Consider the following 18,967-nt stretch of genomic DNA (forward strand, 5'->3'; position numbering starts at 1 on the left):
CAGCGACCGTGTAGGAAGGAGTGGATGGACGGGTCGAACAAACACAGGACTTTGACTCAGGACACCGGTGATCGTGTCCAGTTTCAAACCAAAATTCCACATCTAGTTATCTTAACTTAACTTACACACGTACTTAATGTAATTTAACTTAGGTCACATACTTACCTACTTAACTTCAAGTTACGGAACAAACATACTTATCTAAACTCAAACATGATCTAAACCTAACCAAGTCATTTTGTTGCATAAACCAAACCAAACAGCGACATCTTCACAACGTTAACCACGTGTTTAATACTGCAACCGTTGCCTTTAGGTATGAGGAAGTGTTGTTCTCCTGCCACCGGTAGGGACGCAAATTATGAATTGCGGTCGTGGGTTGTATCAAAGGGTTGGAACTTGGGACTTGTTAGAGAAGATGAAGATCATCTACTTAATGGACCTTGTGGTGACACTGTTTTGTCAACTCCTCAAAGACTACATTGGTTGCAGTGCAGTGGAAGTGGAAGTTTGTACTGTATTTACTGCTGTCTTTCAAGGCTATGTTGACTTTGTATGAGAAGGAGTGCCTCAATCTCTGATGGCAGGAGGTTGTTGTCAGGAGGGAAATTGGACAAGCTGAGGCGAGCCTGTGCTAAGACTCAACCACGACAAGATGAGCTATTAACGTATAACTCTGGCAGAAAGTCCCTAGGAGAGAAGGATATTAATGTTAACATGCAAGGATCTTACCAGCAACTGCCGCACTAACTCACACCTACACTTTGCTGTATGTAATGACAGATGGATGGAAAGGTTCGGGTTTCACATTTGATCCCGCCAAAATCTCCCCCCGTCTTTCTCGTCCTGCAAGCATTAACCACTGCTGCACAAGTACTGCCATAATAAATATGAATAATATGTCTCAGGAGACAAAATCCACAGAGCCATTAGCAAGTCATAAACAAGCGGTGGAATAAAAGCCATTGGATGTAGAAATATCCAGCATGGCATGTATGTACATCCTGACTAGCATCCAAAAGATATTATAGATTAGAGGTATTGAAAATGAAGTGGAAAAAAAAGTCCACAAAGGGCCGGCGCTTGTTACGTAACATTGCAACGTTCTTTTTTAAAGCATTTTTACGCTTGTTACATAATGTTTTGTAAGAAAGTCCACTAAGGTCTGTTGTACTTTATATATGGTAGTTACGTTAGGTCGTTACGTTAGGTCGCTACGTTAGGTCGTTACGTTAGGTCGTTACGTTAGGTCGTTACGTTCGGTCACTACGTTAGGTTGTTACGTTAGGTCGTTACGTTAGGTCGTTACGTTAGGTTGTTACGTTAGGTCGTTACATTAGGTCGTTACATTGTTACGTTATGTTACATTGTTACGTTACATTGTAACGTTGTTTCGCTACATTGTTATGTTACATTACGTTGCATTATGTTGTTAAGTTACATTGCTATATTACGTTGTTAGGTTAATATTTAAACATAAAAAAGATGTTTTTTCCAATCTTAACCAAGTAGTTTTGTTGCCTACAACTAACCAATTGTTTCACAACATTAACCACGTGTCGTTGTGCGCTTTTGCAAGCATGATGCAAACTGTCGTTTTAGTTCGGGAACATGTTCTGTGCGACTGGGTTGGTTTTGGCAAATCTCAGCTGCAAGGAGAGATTTTGAAACATGGCACCGATGTTTCTTGTCTTTCTGTTTCGAGACCGAGCCCCCTTCCCCACCAATCAGCCATGAAAAGCAAACAACAACATGAGGCCTTTCTGGCAGAACCAAGAAACCAGGTCTGCTTTCTATAAACATTCCTCAGAGAGACATGAAGACTTGATAAGTAAGGAGAAAAAAAGTAAAACAACCTCTTCACCATCCCAGTCGAACGCTGGCACACACACGCGGGGCACATACCTCACACAGTGTTCACATGGATATCATATGGAATCAAACTGCACTTTCACTGATGTTTTTAATTGATTGAATCAAAGCCGATTTTTACACTTTAGCATGAAATTTAATTTCTTCATAATCTGAAAGATGTAATTTTACCTGTACAAAAATTGTACCTGTGCAAGGCTTGGTACACATTCCAGTGAAAGAAAAGTACATTTTAATTCTTTTTTTTCCAGTAAGAAATAATATACACACTCATCTGTGGACTGGATTCATTGCAAAAAAAAAAAAGAAGGTTACGGAGTTTTGTGGAACCAGAGTTCAGAAATGGTTATTATGGGTAATACATCAAAGTTATACAAATACTATCAAATTCCATGATGAAAAAATGAAAACCTTAGAAAATAAACGGGTCTGCAAATGCCTCCACCGACTCTGTTCCATCCTGGTGACTGTACTTTCCAATAACGTCTAATGCAAGCCGATGCCTTGAGAGCATAGCCAGGAGCTGCTTCTCCAAATCTGCTGTAAATCTCCCAAAAAAGCTGTGTGCAGTGATGTAATACGTGACCACAGAGGTTCAAAGCGATGGCATCTTGTCAAAGTCCATTCGATTCACGTCAAAGTATTAAAGTCAGCAACTAAACCCAGAGTTACGATAGAAACCGACTTGTGTGGTGTTGGAGGTGAATTCTTAAGATATGACATCATGAACCCTCGCCGCTCTTATGCCTGTTGAACAAACACACTGAAAGACGTCAAAACTGGGCTTGTTGTCTGTCTCTTTCTACTTTAGCTTTTAAGTTTGCGCAAAAAAATAGATCTATATTAAGGATTTCTAGAAATGTTAGCAAATTGTCCTGGTGAGGTCAAATAATTGGTCTGCTGAGTTCTCAACACAATCTCTATGTCTAATTTAAGTTAAGTGTGTGCTGTTGGTTGACTGATATCTCGACATGCTCAAAATGCTTCAACAAATCGCTACTTTTTGAAGGAGTGATTTGCTCAAACGAAGGCATAACATCCAGAATAGCAATCCTCCAAACAATGAAATATCTTAAACAATGAAAGGTAGACTGTAAAGTCCAGTGTCTCTATGAATTGTTAAAAATGTTCAAAAAATTCTACCTCTCCACCAACATACACTGCATCTGAGGGCAACAAAAGATCAATAAATCTATAGTTCTGAAAATTCAAAACTCTCCCTATGGCCTAAACATGACGCAACTTCAGCTGAGTTTCATTGGAGAAGCCACATTCAATATAGATCAAGTTGCTTTGAAGCCAAATAGGTCTGCATTCATCAGATGGAGCAATGCAAGGGTCACATAAGGCCGTCTAGCTTTAGACCAGAATTATGCTATGTCTACAACAGCTACAACATGTTACAAGAAGACAAAGCCATTGGTTTCGCTAGTTTGGCAAATGATCGGGCAGCCATCTTGGTGTTGTCACGGCAGATGATGAACAATGTCATTTGGTGATCAAAGTCAAACTTAAAAAGCCATGTCAATGACTGGGAACATTGTTTCCCCCTTACTTCTCATCCCATGACTATGAAAATGCAAACGCTGTTTAAGAAACGGCCATTATCCCAGGCTTTAAGCTTGATTGCACAGGGCCATTTGAAAGATTAGCCGTCATTAAATGTTTCACTGCAATGTTTCTCTTTTTAGGGGTATTATAAGAAGTTCCCTCTACTTAAGGGGCATTAGACTGTGAGGGTCTTCAGAAAGCTTTGGTCTGAGTGTGCTGGCACCAGTTATCACTGAAGGACAAATGAGGAGAAGCAATGATTGTGGCCAAGTGGTTTCTTTTAGATTTGAGCTCTTTTTGAGTGGAAGCCAACAAAGTCATCCCAACATCAAAAAGCTATTTGAGTTGTGGCAAGAAATAAAACCAAACAACGAAACTGAAAACATTACATCAGTTACAAGTGAAGGAATGAGGCTTGATTTGGTCAGTGTTGGTGGTCTTAGTCGCGAAGCTGTTACAGCCTCAAAGCAGTAAATTCTAAAGGAGTCCACTGTTCATTTTAACTGCAACATTAGTGTCCGGATATGTTCCTTCATACACTCTTTAAACACCTTCCTCTGGGCCTATGACAGCGACTTCTCATATGTGCCAGACGACCTGCTAAGTAACTACCATAAGTGAAACATATGACGCCCTTGCAAAACGTGACGCTTTTACTGTGCCTTCATTGGATACTATTAATCACGCTAAAAGCCTAACTGTAGGGCATGATGCTTTGGCATGGCTACAGATTATTGTTGTTGCTAATGTATTGCGGGCTCACAGTTTGTGCCAGCATGTAGTCCAGAGGACAAAGGGCATAGATAGATTGCTGCGCACACATTACAGTTCTGCAGAGCATTTTGTGAGGATAGAAGACACAATATAATATCATTTGTATGACATCAGGTGGGATATGTACTGTATGAAGCCATATATTGATGTGAAACAAAGCTTCCATTCTGATAACAGGAGTTGAGACGGGCATTCATCAAACACGTCAATTGCACAGTCAGTGTGTTTTGTATCAATGGGGGAAAATAATGAAAAATTAAAATTAAAAAATGCTCTTTTTTACAACACATAGTCATTCAAGAGGTTAAGCTGTGTCTGCAAGAACTGACACACACACACACACACACCAAGGATGGATTACATCAGCAGAGAAGCATAAGAATCCATGCTGGTGGTTTTACATGGTCCATGGACCCACTGCCTTATCCCTAATCCCAGAAACTCACACACACAGACATAGTCACTCAACACACACCTTCCCAAACTGCCTGACCCTGCCTACGTATGTGCCCGTCCTGTCTGCATGTGCGGTTGTGTGTGTCTGCGGTTAGGCATCTATCATGAGCTGCCTAAAGGAGGGACGGGGGTTGACTGGAGCACTGTTTCCCTGGCAGATCGTAATGATGAAAAATGTCTTCTCTGAAACCCAGTCCGGCACGGGCTCGCTGCCAGTGGATGTACACCATTCCCACACAACCAGGAGTCATGGGTAATGCCGCCGTCCGGGCAGAACAGCACTGTGTTACATTTATGCTTGACAAGGAATGCTTAAAAAGGAATGTTTGGGGTCACACATCATACAAGTGACGACAAATTTGATGTCAAATACCGCACATTACAGCATATTAAGGTGTTATACTAACTGTGGATCAAACGCTGCAGTTGCCAGGAAAAAACATTGTTGGCATAGCACGTTTTTGCAAACCACAGAAACCTTGAATCTGAATGTTTTTTGCATCCGGTCAGAGCGGTCAAACAAACATAGGACTTTCACCCAGGAGGTCGCTGTTCGTGTCCAGTGTGAAACCAAAAGTAAGCGTTGACTTTATCGAACATTGTTTTACACACCGGAGTTACGATTGTCACCGAACCTTATGTAAGGTTATGTAACCGCTAATGCCGGTTGTTGTTCATGTTGTTGATACATTGATCAGTTTTTTTCGTTAAGTTGGTACCTTATGAAACATATTTTTGTTTTCAGGAACGTTGACATTCAACGTATCCAGCGATTTGTGGGAACGAACAATGTCATAATTGTTTCCTGGCGACTGGTCTTGTCAAATGTCTACGTGAAATGTGATGGATCACTCGTAGGGATGAACCCACACCGAATTATTACACAACTCATCAGTTTCCCTCAGCTCTCTTGAGTGTTTAAGCTTGCAGTACTGGTTGGCCTCTGCCTCTCTTGGCACACGACGAAGCTGCCATGTAGAATATCAGTCTGCTGTGCACACCTTTGACGTGACAGGGTACATACACAATGCACACAGCGCTGGAGGTGACAGGGGCCAATAGCCGTGTAACTTTGACTGATTTGATATTATGAAACACCACTGCGGCTGAGTTCATGGCAGCAGACACACCAACACTGAAATCTGTGGAAGAAGGCTACCACACACACACACACACACATACACTTTCTCTCTCTCGTGGACAGCAGAATCGATTTTTCACAGATGAAGTATGACTTCCTACCACAAATGCGTGTTGGCAGTTTATTTTGCAGGCTGTGCTCTGACCTCGGGTTCAGAAAGGGTTAGGTTTATACAGTACAGTGAATACAAAACACACACTGAAGTGCCCTCAAAAAGGTGCCGAGAACTTAGAGAAGAGACATGCGCCACCACCGTCATTCCAGCCATGACCGTGGGCCACCGACCACAAAACATGGTAAGCCGAGGAGACCACACACAGGCACGAGTGCTCCAGAAACAAGCGGCGCTTCGCACTCACATGCAGACAAACAACGTCTACAGTGGTACAACAAACACCGATTCAAACCTCTCTCTCTTACATGATCCTTCACACACAGTCCTGCGTATCCATACACCAGAACACGTACATACTGAAGCAGTGCTCTGCTGTAGTCACTTTTTCAAGACGCACACATCCAGAAGAATGCACATTCAAAATCTACTGTCTGGATGCATATGCAGAGGCAGAACATACAGTAAAACCAACAAACCATTCTAGTACCGCACCAGTGCCAGGTTACATACATGTTGCAAAAAAAACATACATCTGAGAGCGCCATAAGCTGTCTCCCTTTCAAATTAAGCAAATCCCTAATGTGGAGTCTGTGAGACAGAGCAGAGCACAGCCAGCGCTCGGGACAGCCAGGAGCTCCAACAGCAGACAGGCAGCAGATCCTTTCCCCTCTTACAACCACACTCCTTACCTGAAACACTGCGGTGGCCATCCTGTCTCAGTGTGCGTGTCGTTCTCTCTTTTACTCTTTTGTTGTTGTTTTTCTCTCTGTGTTTTAGTGCTGCATCGTCCTTTCCCTTTCCCCCCCCCACCCCCCCACCCCTCTGTGCAGCAGAGAGGTTTTCCCTGAGCTCCAACCAGATGGCTACAGCTAAATCCACTCACTGTTACCTTGGTGCAGCGCGGAGCCGGAGGAGTGTACAAGTGTGTGTCAGAGAGAGAGAGAGAGAGTTGGTGTGTGTGTGCGTGTGTGTGTGTGTGTGTGTGTGTGTGTGTGTGTTTCAGGCTCCAGGCTAATAAGTCTGGCTAGTCTCTCCTTCTCTCACTCCTCCTCCAAGAAAATGAGCATGAAAATGTCTAAAAAGAGTCTTTATGTGAGCGCGAGAGTGGGGAGAAGTGCAGCCAAAGGCAGATCCCACAACTGGAAACGGTGCAGTGCAGCACTGGGCGCTGAATAAGCAGGCATGCGTCTGGCTCCTGGCTGTAGCTATTTCCCTCTCTTTCCCTGCCTGGGTTTTCTCCTCCCTCTTGTTCAGTCCATTTTTTTTCTGCCCTCCTCCCAACCGAGGGGGAAAAGACACATGAGCAACGAGAAAAGGAGAAAATATATTGAACTGAATTTCACAGGGAGATCAGGGGGAACGGGGACATGAGCTCGGGGAGACAAAAGCGCAGCTCTTTTCTTTCTCACTGTCGTCCTCTCTCTTACACACACACACACACACACACACACTCCTTTCTCACATGCTCATTTTTCCTTCATTCGCTCCTTGTTATCAACTTCTCAATTTACAGGTTAAATATGAGTTGCCCCCCCCCCTCCTCATTTTCAGTATTTTTCCCTCTCTCTCGCTATCTCTCTCTCACTCACACACTCCCTCTACAGCTGCAACGGGAGAGAAAGCAATGTACCATGAATGAATCCATTGACTTCACGGCAACTCCAAAGTCAGACTGTGTCAACAGCAGCGTGGAGATACAGACTTATCAGTCTCCAGCTCAGTCCTTCAGCTCACTGCGCCAATGAATCATGTGAATTCCAAGAGTTCAACTCCGTGTTAATATGCTGATACAAGGCGATATGAACGTGAACTTTTAAACCTGAACACATGCACAACTGATACAACACAGTAAGACAGTTGAAGACAACTGCTGATCACCAGTCGATTACTGTCCCTTTAGCTAATCCCTATAGGGACCAGTGGCGGCTGGTCAATAGAGGGCCATGGGCCACACAAAAAAATAAAAAAAAAATAAAAAAATTATAACAATCATAAATTATACAAATTGTCAATATTTGTGTTTTTGAACGATGGAATGTACCCAGTAATGTGTGTAAAGTATGATATCTGCGCAAAATATATGCTTTTCCTGCTCGTCCTCTCCGCCTGTGTGCTCTCTGCTCGTGCTCTCTGTCTGTGTGCACGACACTCTGAGAACGCGCAGCTTGGGGGGCCTGATCGTTTTGGCCCAAAAGAGACGGGTCTATGAAGCAGTTTAGCCAATTGCTGATTCAAGATATAAATGAGTGACATACAATTGAGCCAATCAGCGCCCTCAAATAGATTCAGCTATGGGCCAGAACGATCTGGACCATAGCTGCGCGTTCTCGTCAGAAGTCTCTACAGGCGGCCGCGCCAGCGCGAGCACTCCTCCTCCAAGACCCGTTTGAGAGGAGAACTTTGGCGGAGATTCTGCAGCCAAAGAGCTGATATCAGATCAGCCTGACCTCACAATCAGACAGCAGACTTGCGGGAAAGGGAAGCAGTACATGCGAAGCTTCTGTACTAGCTGTACACCAGACAGGTTTGGCTAGCTGGATGACATCATGCTAATCATTTATTTAGCTTTTTAAAACAACGGGGACGGATCCAGCACGGACAGCTACAGTAGTGAGGGATGAGGAGGTAAGGAAACATGAGAACACCAGGGTAGGGAGTGAGGGATGAGGAGGTAAGGAAACATGAGAACACCAGGACACACATGGAGAACTCTGTCAAGCTACATATTAGACAAAGTGAACATCTTTTATTCTACATAGCTGTCCTCAGTCTCATCTGCTTAACTTGGTCATGGAGGCATCAACATGTAATAGAGATGGTAAATTAACAGTGAAAACTCATCATAGCTTAATTTAACATCAGTATTCATAATTACACTTCATGTTTACTTCTCCTGATCTTTACCTCCTATAACAAGGTCCATAGGGGCATCTCAATAAATGAACATGTTATATTATATTATATAAGTGTTATTTACTGATTGTTTTCGTGTTGGAATACATGTTAAATATTTAACTGCAAAGTAATAATGCGTGTTTAATACTTACATTTTTTTTTGCATTAAATCATACTGGGATGTTTGCTGAAATTGATAGGATGGCCCTACCGAGAACATGTTCCACCAGCCGCCACTGATAGGGACTAATAAAGAAAAATACATATATTCATTATTGATATTCCCTGGAATGAATGCAACACAATTTGACTTAAAACTCATCGCTAATATACATATTTAGAGATAATTTCCTCATCAGCTCTGGAAAAAAAACATCGTTGCATCCAAAATTGATGGCGTAAGTAGCTAATGAATGAGCCATATGGATTTGTTTTTCTCATCTGTTGAGAGTTGCACATGCGCAAGTGCTAGCATGGAGTGAGAGCGTGTAGCCAGATCTGGCAAAATGTCAGCAATTTGACAATATTTTACACCTCAACATCCCACCAGTAAAATGTGTAACAGTATGCAAGGTAAAAAAATTGGCAACGTTTCCCTTTAGAGCAAACGGGCAGTGCTGAGGATCTTCAGTTTACTGTCAAACTGGTCACATGTTAAATACTCAACCAAGGGATATGACAATGGAATATATTGAGTTGTGCTTTGTTGTTCACCGGAGGCAACGCTGACGTCTCAAGCTTTGCAAATAAAACAGCATGCTTGTCTCGTAATGCTTCAAGCTGCTGCTGCTGGACGTGAATCTGATGAGAGCCCAGAGACTCAATCGAATCAGTTAAGTGTGCGCCTAATGCCGTGTTCACACCGGTCGCGTTGATTTTTTGACGCGCGTCGAGATTACATACAAAGTCTATGCACAGACGCGATGAGACTGGCGCGCCGCGATTTTGCGATGGCGCGGCGCGTTGGACGCGTTATTGCAGTGCGGTGGACGCGTCGGACGCCGCAAAATCGCCAACGCGCGAGTTGAAATTTTTCAACTTCAGCGACATAATCGCGTGACGCTGTGGCGCGATAGCCTATCAGCGTTGAGTTGCTCCCCCTGTCATCACTGGCTTTCTGCCGTTGTTGAATCAGGAAATAAATCCTGTAGCCGTCTGTGTTCACCCAGAGCGCTACGATACCTCATATCAACAGAGACCGGACCAAACTATGTGTATACATGTGTGTGTGTAAACCATACGGTACAAACAATGAATAGACGCTGCCGTATTTACGTCTACGTGACGTTATTGAGTGCTGGTGGAGCTGCTACGATGTTAGCATAGCCTAGCACCGATCCATCAGAGCTCCATTGAAAAGACCAGTAACCTACCGGCGGCATCATTACGTAGTTATTTCGGAGTCCCTTTTTGTCGGAGGAGACAAGTACAAATCGGCATCATTACGTAGTTATTTCGGAGTCCCTTTTTGTCGGAGAAGACAAGTACAAATCGGCATCATTATATAGTTATTTCGGAGTCCCTTTTTGTCGGTTTATTGCCGTTGAATCACAGCCAAATCAGTTTATTTTGTGTTCCTACAGCTGTAGTAAACAGCGACCGGTGGCTTGCTAGACACAGTGAATACAGCTCGATACAATCCACGGAGCTCCTCTGAACAATATTATGAACCAGACATGACGGCGTTTGGCATTCCGATGTTTGAGGGACTTCCACAACACGTACAAAGCAGCAATTGTCCTATTCCTTTCACGGTTGACAGCGGAAATAAATGGCGGCCAGATGGAGGCTTCCAGGACGATAAACTACGCCCCCTCTCCGGCGCTACGAGATTTTGCGGCGTCTGGTGTGAACACGACCGGCGGCGCGTTGGACGCGATTGTGCAGTGCGTTGGACGCTTTTTTGCAGTGCGTCAAAAAATCAACGCGACCGGTGTGAACGCAGCATAAGATGTGAGCTGTGAGCTGAAAGATGCTAAAAATCCCAGAACTGCAGAATCATGTTTCTCTGTGGGTTCCTCACTAAAGGACTCCTTTCATATCATAGAGAGTGATTTCATCAATTGTTAGTATGCAAAAATCGATTCATAAGCTTAGGAAGACTGGCTTTTATCTCACCGGGAATCATGATGATAGTCAGGTAGAACTCTGGCATTTTAATTCGTTTCCACAGCCTCACCGGCCATTATCCGGTAGCACACAAAGGGACATTACTGAGGAATGTTTGGTACAGATTTGTAGCACGTGAAATATTGCGCCTCGACATGGAAAGAATGGCCGCCGTCTTTGATGTTGCTCGTAAGTAATCACACGGGAGCTACTTCTACAAGTAACACCTTTTAGTTGAAGCCGTGTTCACCAGATGTCGGCTCAAGAAAGCGTTGTTTAATCCGCTATTAATGACAAGGGCCAGGAAGGAAGCGAGGGCTGCCACAGAGCAGACATGCGGTTTATGGTCACAAAACAACATGCTTGTTCATGTGAGGTGCACACCTTTAATGTAGGGACCGGGCTAAACAGTGGGGAGTGGGAATTCCCCCCGTTTTCTGGCGTCTGTGTTGCTCCATGTGGGTATGTGTTACTTAGAGCTTTAGGTTGCCACATTCGCTGCAATGCAATTATGCATGCTAACAGTTATGCCTCTGTTTGGTAGGGATTGTAAAACATGGGAAAGTTATCTGTCTGTATTTGAGCCTAATATGTTTCTCTTAGTCTGGTCTATTTCCTGTGGCTTTTATTACCTTCAGGATCCCGTGACTGCTGTCTGTAGGCCAAGACTCTTAGTATTAGCTGGAGAAAGACATCATTTCACGTAAGTTCGAACACTAAATCGGCGACTGATCCCACGACATCTTATGTTTTTTATCTAAAAGCACAAAACAATATGAACAATAATAGAATATGACACGAGCATGAATCCTTCCTGTATACGTGAGTGGACGAACGCACCCATCGCTGTGTTGTCACTGCTCAAATTGACTTTTCCAAACGTGAAACACATGGTGTTGTTGGGTGAATGAGAGGGAATGAAAGGACAGGAAGAGAAAACAAGTGCGCTAGACTTGAGAAAAAGTGACATACAGAAGGATAAACGGAAAGAAAGGGAGGGACATTGAGAAAGAGGGCTGTCTGGGTGAGGTCCCGTTTCTCCCGTCTGACTCAGGCTTTCCCTGGCAGCAGCAGAGCCGAGCAGATCGCCGGCCCCCCCAGCGCCCCGGTGGAACGTTTCACCAACGCCCATGCAGTCTACAGAGCAGATTTAACATGGATTCTTCTCCTGGATGGTCATGATTAGGCCGCAGGAGCTCAGACACAGTGGAAAAGCGACGTATGGGTGGGAAAAGTCTCAGCGCTCCTTCAGCATGTAACGAGGAGGAGTCCTCCGCCGAGGCATTTCACCCACAGCTGTTGTAGTGGTCAGGGAAGATTAGCGATACCGGGAGAGAGGGCGCATGCTTAGCTCAACTGTTCCTCGGGAAAATGAAGGTTGAAAAATAACTTTTGTAGGGCAATTAAATCCCAAGCAAGTAATGCAACTACGAGGCCGTTGCCCTCACTTATTCCTTCCATCGCTGTGTCCTGCATATGCACTTGGCCCGTTGTTGACATTCTTTCCAGCAGCTTTTGATTACTCCATCATGTTAAAGGCTGGGCGTTCCTGTTTGTTTTCTCTGCTGTATCTATGCACATGTCGCTACCATGCATTGGCTAAGCGCATGGCCATAAGCCATCGCTCCTTGTGTAAGCCCTTACACTCACGCACTGGAACAAGGAGAGCTCGACAGTTTTTTCATGAAGCTCACAGATCAGTGAGCCACAAAGCTCGGAATTGAGCTTAAGTAGACAACAGCAACAGCAGCTTTTGTTTGCGTGGTCAAACTCAAAGCTGCACCTGACAGTGTTTTTGTCAACAATGGATTTAGGGAATATGCGTAATGTGAAAGGCGTCCTGCTCAACAATCCCACAGACAATTACCACCAGAGTCTGCAGTTCCTCTACGGAGCAATTCGACATTGTTCTGCTCAATGTTTTGGTTTTATAGCCTGCAACTGCAACTACTGTTACAGCTACGTAAAGGCTAAGTCGCCGCTCTGCTGGGTGTTTAAATAAGCACCTGTTAGCTGACATGTTTGTCATTTATGTCAATGCTGTGTTTACAGCTTATTTCACTTTAGCCCAAAAAAAAAGAAAAAAGGAATTGATGCAACCCTCGTCTAACCAACATATCCAAAGGTTCTCTGTGAGATATTCAGAGCGCTAATATCACAGCAAACAACTGTTAGCTGAGCTGATAACGCAGTCCCGCCCAAATTTGTTCTGAGGGGAAACATGTATGTTTACAAATTGAATGGTAATCCATCCAATAATTGTTGAGAAAAATGCTGAACATTCTCTGGTTCCAGCCTTTGAGATCCAATGCCAAATTCTGGGTTCTTGTGACACCCCTAACTCTAACTGGCTTTGTGCATGAAGCTCCTGGTGACCAGACAGCTACTGTAACCTGCCACAGTTATAAATCCAAGCTGTGTTCAGCAGCTGAGGGGAAGGCCAGCTGCAAACCTGATGTTCTCTCTCAGAAAACGCTCCCCACATGCGTGGATACAGGTGTTTGGATGTGTTAAAGACTTGGAGGCAATACATAATAAGTCTTATTGTCAGCCGCACCAAGGACTTTCAATAACCAGATGATCGCTTCGAAATGTTCAAAATGTGGCCACTGACATGCACACATGTAGTTTTAGTATCCAGAAACTTCCTGGAATGGAGAAAGTTTAGGAAATCAATCACAAATGTGCAGGTGTATCCAAAAGTTTAAAAAAACACAAATTATTGATCTGATTTTCTTTCTTTTTTTTATTAATTATCTACTACATAAATTACTCATTCAATTATATTCTCATTTGAGAATAGCGCTCATTTGTTGAGCAGGAAATGATTCACACCGACCTATGAACTGGTGTTATTAAGACTGTTAAACTGTTCGGCAATACAAAGAAGCCATTTGCAGCTCTGAAGCATGTTGTGCTTAATGAAAGGAACTAAAGGGGTCACAAATAACAAATCTGAAATAACAAAAACACACAGTGGACGGCAGCCAGCACAAAGAAACACTGGATTTTTCTCCAAACACGCATTCTGAGAATTTCAGGAGCTGGGAAAAATGAAAACAAATTCTTCATCATTTAGGAGAGGAAACGGAAGGAGGTCTGCTTTCTCACACCTCCTTCCTCATTAAAGGTGGAACATAGTAGTTTCATTCTCAAAACATACTCGACGGGCAACGAAGGATCAGTGACATCGAATAGGTTGTACTCAGCACCTCAGCTTATTCCTGCCTTAAAGTGTCCAACCCAGTAGAGACTAGTGTATCAGTGGGGCTCATACTTTGGACGATTCTAGTTTATCAGAAATAAAACAAAGTGTTTTTGATGATGAGTAACAATGAATTGTTGAAATGAATTTTTTATGTATAAATAAAGATAAGTTACTGATTGCTGAGTGTCAATATCAGCAAATCATAAATGTTCAGTCTCAAATACAGGCTTGTCCACCCCACACACCACTTTATTTAATGTATATTATAGATATAGTTATATACTGTACCTTAGATTTTCTTTTTTTCATCAAATGTTTATTTATTCAAGAAGAAAAAGACAATGTGCTTCATACAGGAGGCAATACAAGAACAAATGTCCTCATATTGTTTTCCGTATACACAATTTGTTCTTATTTTGTTAATAACCACTGATTTCTGGGATTCACTAACGTTGAGCATCTTGTTTTCACAGTCCACAGACTGTTTGTCCAACAACAAGGAATGGAAACTGAGCAAAAAGAACTCGGGGTTCAAATGGTGAAGGGTGAGTGTTGCTGCAATAAACAACACAGACCACAGACCACAACTGAGGAGCAGATTATTTCTTTTTACAGTATGTTTATGCTGAACGTCAGACTGAAAGGGAGATTGTTTTAATTGCACAAAACAGAAAGAGAATGTCGTGGATTTGTGAAAGATTAAAACGTGGGTTTCACTGCAGTGAACAAATAAAAAATGCAGAATGAAATAATCCTTCTGTAGCTATGACTACATTCTGGACAATCAGCTCTACTGGCAGAAGCTTCTACTATGGCTGCTACTACGCTGTATGTCTTAGAATAAAGTTAGTGTGAGCAGACCAAGAGCTTTTAAGTAGTCGATGGTTTCAACCATGTCTCCGACAAAATCATGTTCCTATACAACTAAACTGCATTCTCAATTAGGTTCCAAGGGATAACGTTTAAAAAAAACGACTAAGGTTGGTTTTGTATAAAGCATTACGGTTTGTCTTAAAATTACTATTATTTTTTTTGTGGTATTTAAAACGTGAACGTCAATCAAAATAAGTGCCAACTTTTGGTTTTACACAGGACACAAACAGCAATGTACTGGGTGAAAGTCCTGTGTTTGCTTGAAGCCATCCGTCGACCCTACCTCTCTCCTGTTTCGACTTCGACAGAGTCTCATTAGAAACGTATTTGCGATACGTCAAAAACAGACAAAAATAAGTTTCGTTCAAAATATAATGCACAATGCAGGTTCGTTGTATGGGTCTGTTATTTTGAGGGAGAGAATGGTGAAGGTTTTACCTTTCCTTAAATGCTCCTTGAGCAGCACAGTGGGAAAGCCCCAGACATCCAGCCACAGGGTTTTTCAGAGAGAGGATAAGTTTGGGCAAAGGAAGAAGACATGTGAAAGAAATGACAGGGATGGTATTTAGCTTAAATCTACAAGCATTTGCAAAAATTGACCTTGAAATCACTCCTGTTTTTTAACTTCCAGGGTGATCTAATAAGCTCTCTCCAGTCATCACCCAGGAGTGAAATCTAACTGACAAGATTTAAAGCATTTTTCACATCCAGTTGAGAGCAAACACACCTCAGGGTGTTCTCACACACACACTCACACACACACACAGGTCTGACCATTTGTTTGCAGTTGCCAGGTTAAATACGGGCTGCATATTAATCTCATCTCGAGACAGAGATTTATATCTGTGGTGTGTACTTGGGATAAGTGTCCCAGCCAAGAGTTATGATCAGGAGTTTAGATTCCTAACAAGCAAGGTCATATATGACTGACAGTACATAGAGCTTTATCTGTTTCTTAAAATAAATATTCCATAAAAATGTGTCTGGCAGGCCTGACTGAGTGGCGATAGTGATCAAGCATGACCCTGTCGTGGTCACTCCCTTGTTTTTCATCTCAGGCTGGTTAGCAAATTGCTTCCTGCCAAAGCTGTGTCATTTTCAGTTGAAATGTTTAGAAAAGGAAATGCTGTTGTGATTTATTTTGGAGATGGAAAGTTCCAGTTTTGTACATATATAGACACAGGGAGTATGTTCTGGGTTCCTTTAACATCTCCTCCCACAAATCTGACCTGTGACTTCCTGAAATACAAATGTTATCAAGAAGTATGTAGCGTAGGCTTTCATTCATCACACATTGTTCTGCAGCACAGCGATATGAATAAATGGAGTGGGTTGTTGTGAACACAGAGGACAAAAAATAATTTTGCACCTTCCGTTTGGCTGAATATTTATCCTCAATATTTGCCATATGATTATTGTAAACATATTAACATTCAGAGTAATGGCGACATTTCTTTTGGCAAGAGACTTCGCTTTTGAAATGTTCAAATGTAATTTGTGCTCTACAAAAACACGTCATTCATCCTCCATGTTTGGGGGGGAGTGGAGGGAACATTTTCTAAAGGCCTGGGCATTCATTACAGGTCCGTATTGTTGTTCATACGTATATTTTGTGTTTCTACTATAGAGCATGTTCATGTCTGAACATACCTGTGTTCAACCTCTGTCTGAAATGCTCTGTTTAAGCGCCTGTCTCTTTAAGCCCACCTCCTGAAAAAGCCCAGTGCCCTCTGATTGGCTTGCGATAAAGATAAGGTGCACAAGCCGTGGATGGTAAACCAAAAAACACTGACTGTGTCGGTCGTCCCCTACAGTGTTGTCTTATTTCGCAGTATGTTAGAACTCCAGATACCCAACATGTATGTTCTCAAGCACTGAAAAAGTGAGGTGTTCTTTGTTTTTTTTTCTGTCCCCTTTAAATCAAACTAATCTGCTGGCACTTTTTTGCAATGCAAGCACAAAAGTGAAAGGTGGTATGGGCTGGGCTTATCATTTCCGTTATTTTGTTCCACTGGAGGCCTTCCCTGCATGGCTGGCCAAAGCCCCCACCTCGCACTTAGCACGGCCTGTCTGCCCTGCACCCCTGGCATTTCCTGAGACTAAAAGAGGGATTAGGCAAAGCTGGCAAGAAGCACCCATTCCAATAATGAATACCAGATGAAGGCTGGGTATGAACATAGGTGTGCATACGTACTGTACATGTGTGAGTGTGTTTGTGCTCGTGTGGGCAAATCCCACCTCTCATAAACCTCTCATAGCAGTTGTACTTTTATACATAAAACATTTTCCCTCTTTAAGGACCCTGCAGGAACTTCAGCTGCACTTGTTCCCCTCCCTCCCATTTTCTTCTACGTGCTCTTTGCCTTCCCAAAACAAGATGAATCAAGCGACGGCTCCATCCAGAGGTCTTTTATTTTTAGACGCAGGGGCAATCTCCAAGACGCAAGAGTTTATCCAATATAAACACATTCTGGTACAAAGAGCACTTGTTTAGACATTCATAAGATTTTTTTGCAGAACATAAACTCCCCAAGCTCCACCTACCTCAACATCTGCATGTATGCACACACAGAAGAGTAGCTGACTCCACCTAAAACATCATATTTCCTCCCGATAAGCTCAAATGGATTTTAAAAGGGAAGTTAAGATTGGTTAGGAGCATATCTCGTGTTTTTTATTTCTCCATGTGGAAAGCAAAGCACATCTGTTGCATCTGTAAATGCCTTTTTTTATGAAATCCCTTTTGTGTCTTGAGGTGTGCGGTTTAACTCTTACCTTGACTTCACATTTCTTGTGGCATGCTATTCGGCACACTAGAGAAAACAGAGAAATAGAAAATGAATTAACTTCAGAGCTGATAAAAATCTCCAAAACATTGTGGACCAATCCAAACACTGTGGTCCGTGACATTGAGCAGCCGTCAAGGAGGTATGAAAAAGCAAGAGGTTGGTTCAAATTCCACAGCGTGTTTGTTCTGTGGTCAAAGTCAAATATCGTCTGCTGTTAGCGGGCTAATACTGCCCATTGTTAGCTCTGTGTTCTTTGCACACTGGCTCCCTATCAAAGGCTTAAATCGTTCTTCTGGAAGATGCCGATACGCTTTAAAAGACCTGACGTCCATGTTGTTTGGTTTAATTCACTTTAAGATTGTGATCAGCGGAGTCAAACATAACACATGAAGGTAAAATCAATGCTGACATGTGGGTCTTTCTACTGGCACTGCTCTCATGAATGACAAGCTTGGACATTTTGTATTCACCACACCAGAGCAGAGCTTCACAGACAGCTGCACAGATGTTCCAGAGAGATGCTTTTCGAGACACTATAAATGAAACTCAACAGCAGAAAAAACATAACTTTCCACTGCGCTTTAAATTTACGGACTAAACGAATATCAATCCAGTGCATAATTTATGTTATTTTGCCTGTCTCTCTTACTCACATGTACAATGATCCACCTTCAACCTTTGATTCCGACATTGTGACAAAGGTCTGTCCTGTAGCAAGACCATTTTTTATTTCCTGCTGGATACTTGATCATGCAATTCTAACCTACAATGCCACTGGCTCTTGAAGAGGCATGCTCGCAATAAAACAAATGGTAACAAGCTGATGTGTCATCTTTACCATGGTCAGCATCTTAGTTTAGCTCGTTAGCATGCCAACATTGCTAATTAGCACTACGCTGCAACTGAGGCTGATCGAAATGTCAAACCGAATTTCATGTCAATCCATCAATAGTTGTCGTGACATTTCACTAATGATCAAAGATGTGACAAATTTAGGGGCTCACCAGAGTCATTACATCCTCTAGGGACCATGGATGTCTGAACTAAATATTGTTCCTAAGCTGCTATAGATGTGGACATATTTCACTGGAACATTTAAATCTGCTGCTGGTGGCGCTAGATGGACAGTCGGTCGTTTGAATTGGGGACCTTAAATGGTGATTGAGCGTATGGCCAACTGATGA

The 18,967-nt window shown here is 42.7% G+C and overlaps 1 protein-coding gene across 7 annotated transcripts in view; it reads right to left on the minus strand.

The window, feature by feature from the left end:
• The window catches only part of tns1b (tensin 1b), a 95,929-nt gene extending 78,137 nt beyond the window's left edge, over window positions 1–17,792 (minus strand). For 6 of the 7 annotated variants that reach the window (XM_079277135.1, XM_079277133.1, XM_079277131.1 and 3 more), the window contains exon 1: window positions 6,599–6,699. In XM_079277135.1, the coding sequence (XP_079133261.1) occupies window positions 6,599–6,619 (21 nt within the window). In that variant the 5' untranslated portion in view covers window positions 6,620–6,699. Of the gene's footprint in view, window positions 1–6,598; window positions 6,700–17,769 lie in introns of those variants that run through there. The other variant, XM_079277132.1, reaches the window with a different exon arrangement.
• Between the last annotated feature and the right edge of the window lie 1,175 nt (window positions 17,793–18,967).

This window comes from Melanostigma gelatinosum (assembly GCF_949748355.1).
Source record: "Melanostigma gelatinosum genome assembly, chromosome: 10".
Taxonomy (NCBI): domain Eukaryota; kingdom Metazoa; phylum Chordata; class Actinopteri; order Perciformes; family Zoarcidae; genus Melanostigma; species Melanostigma gelatinosum.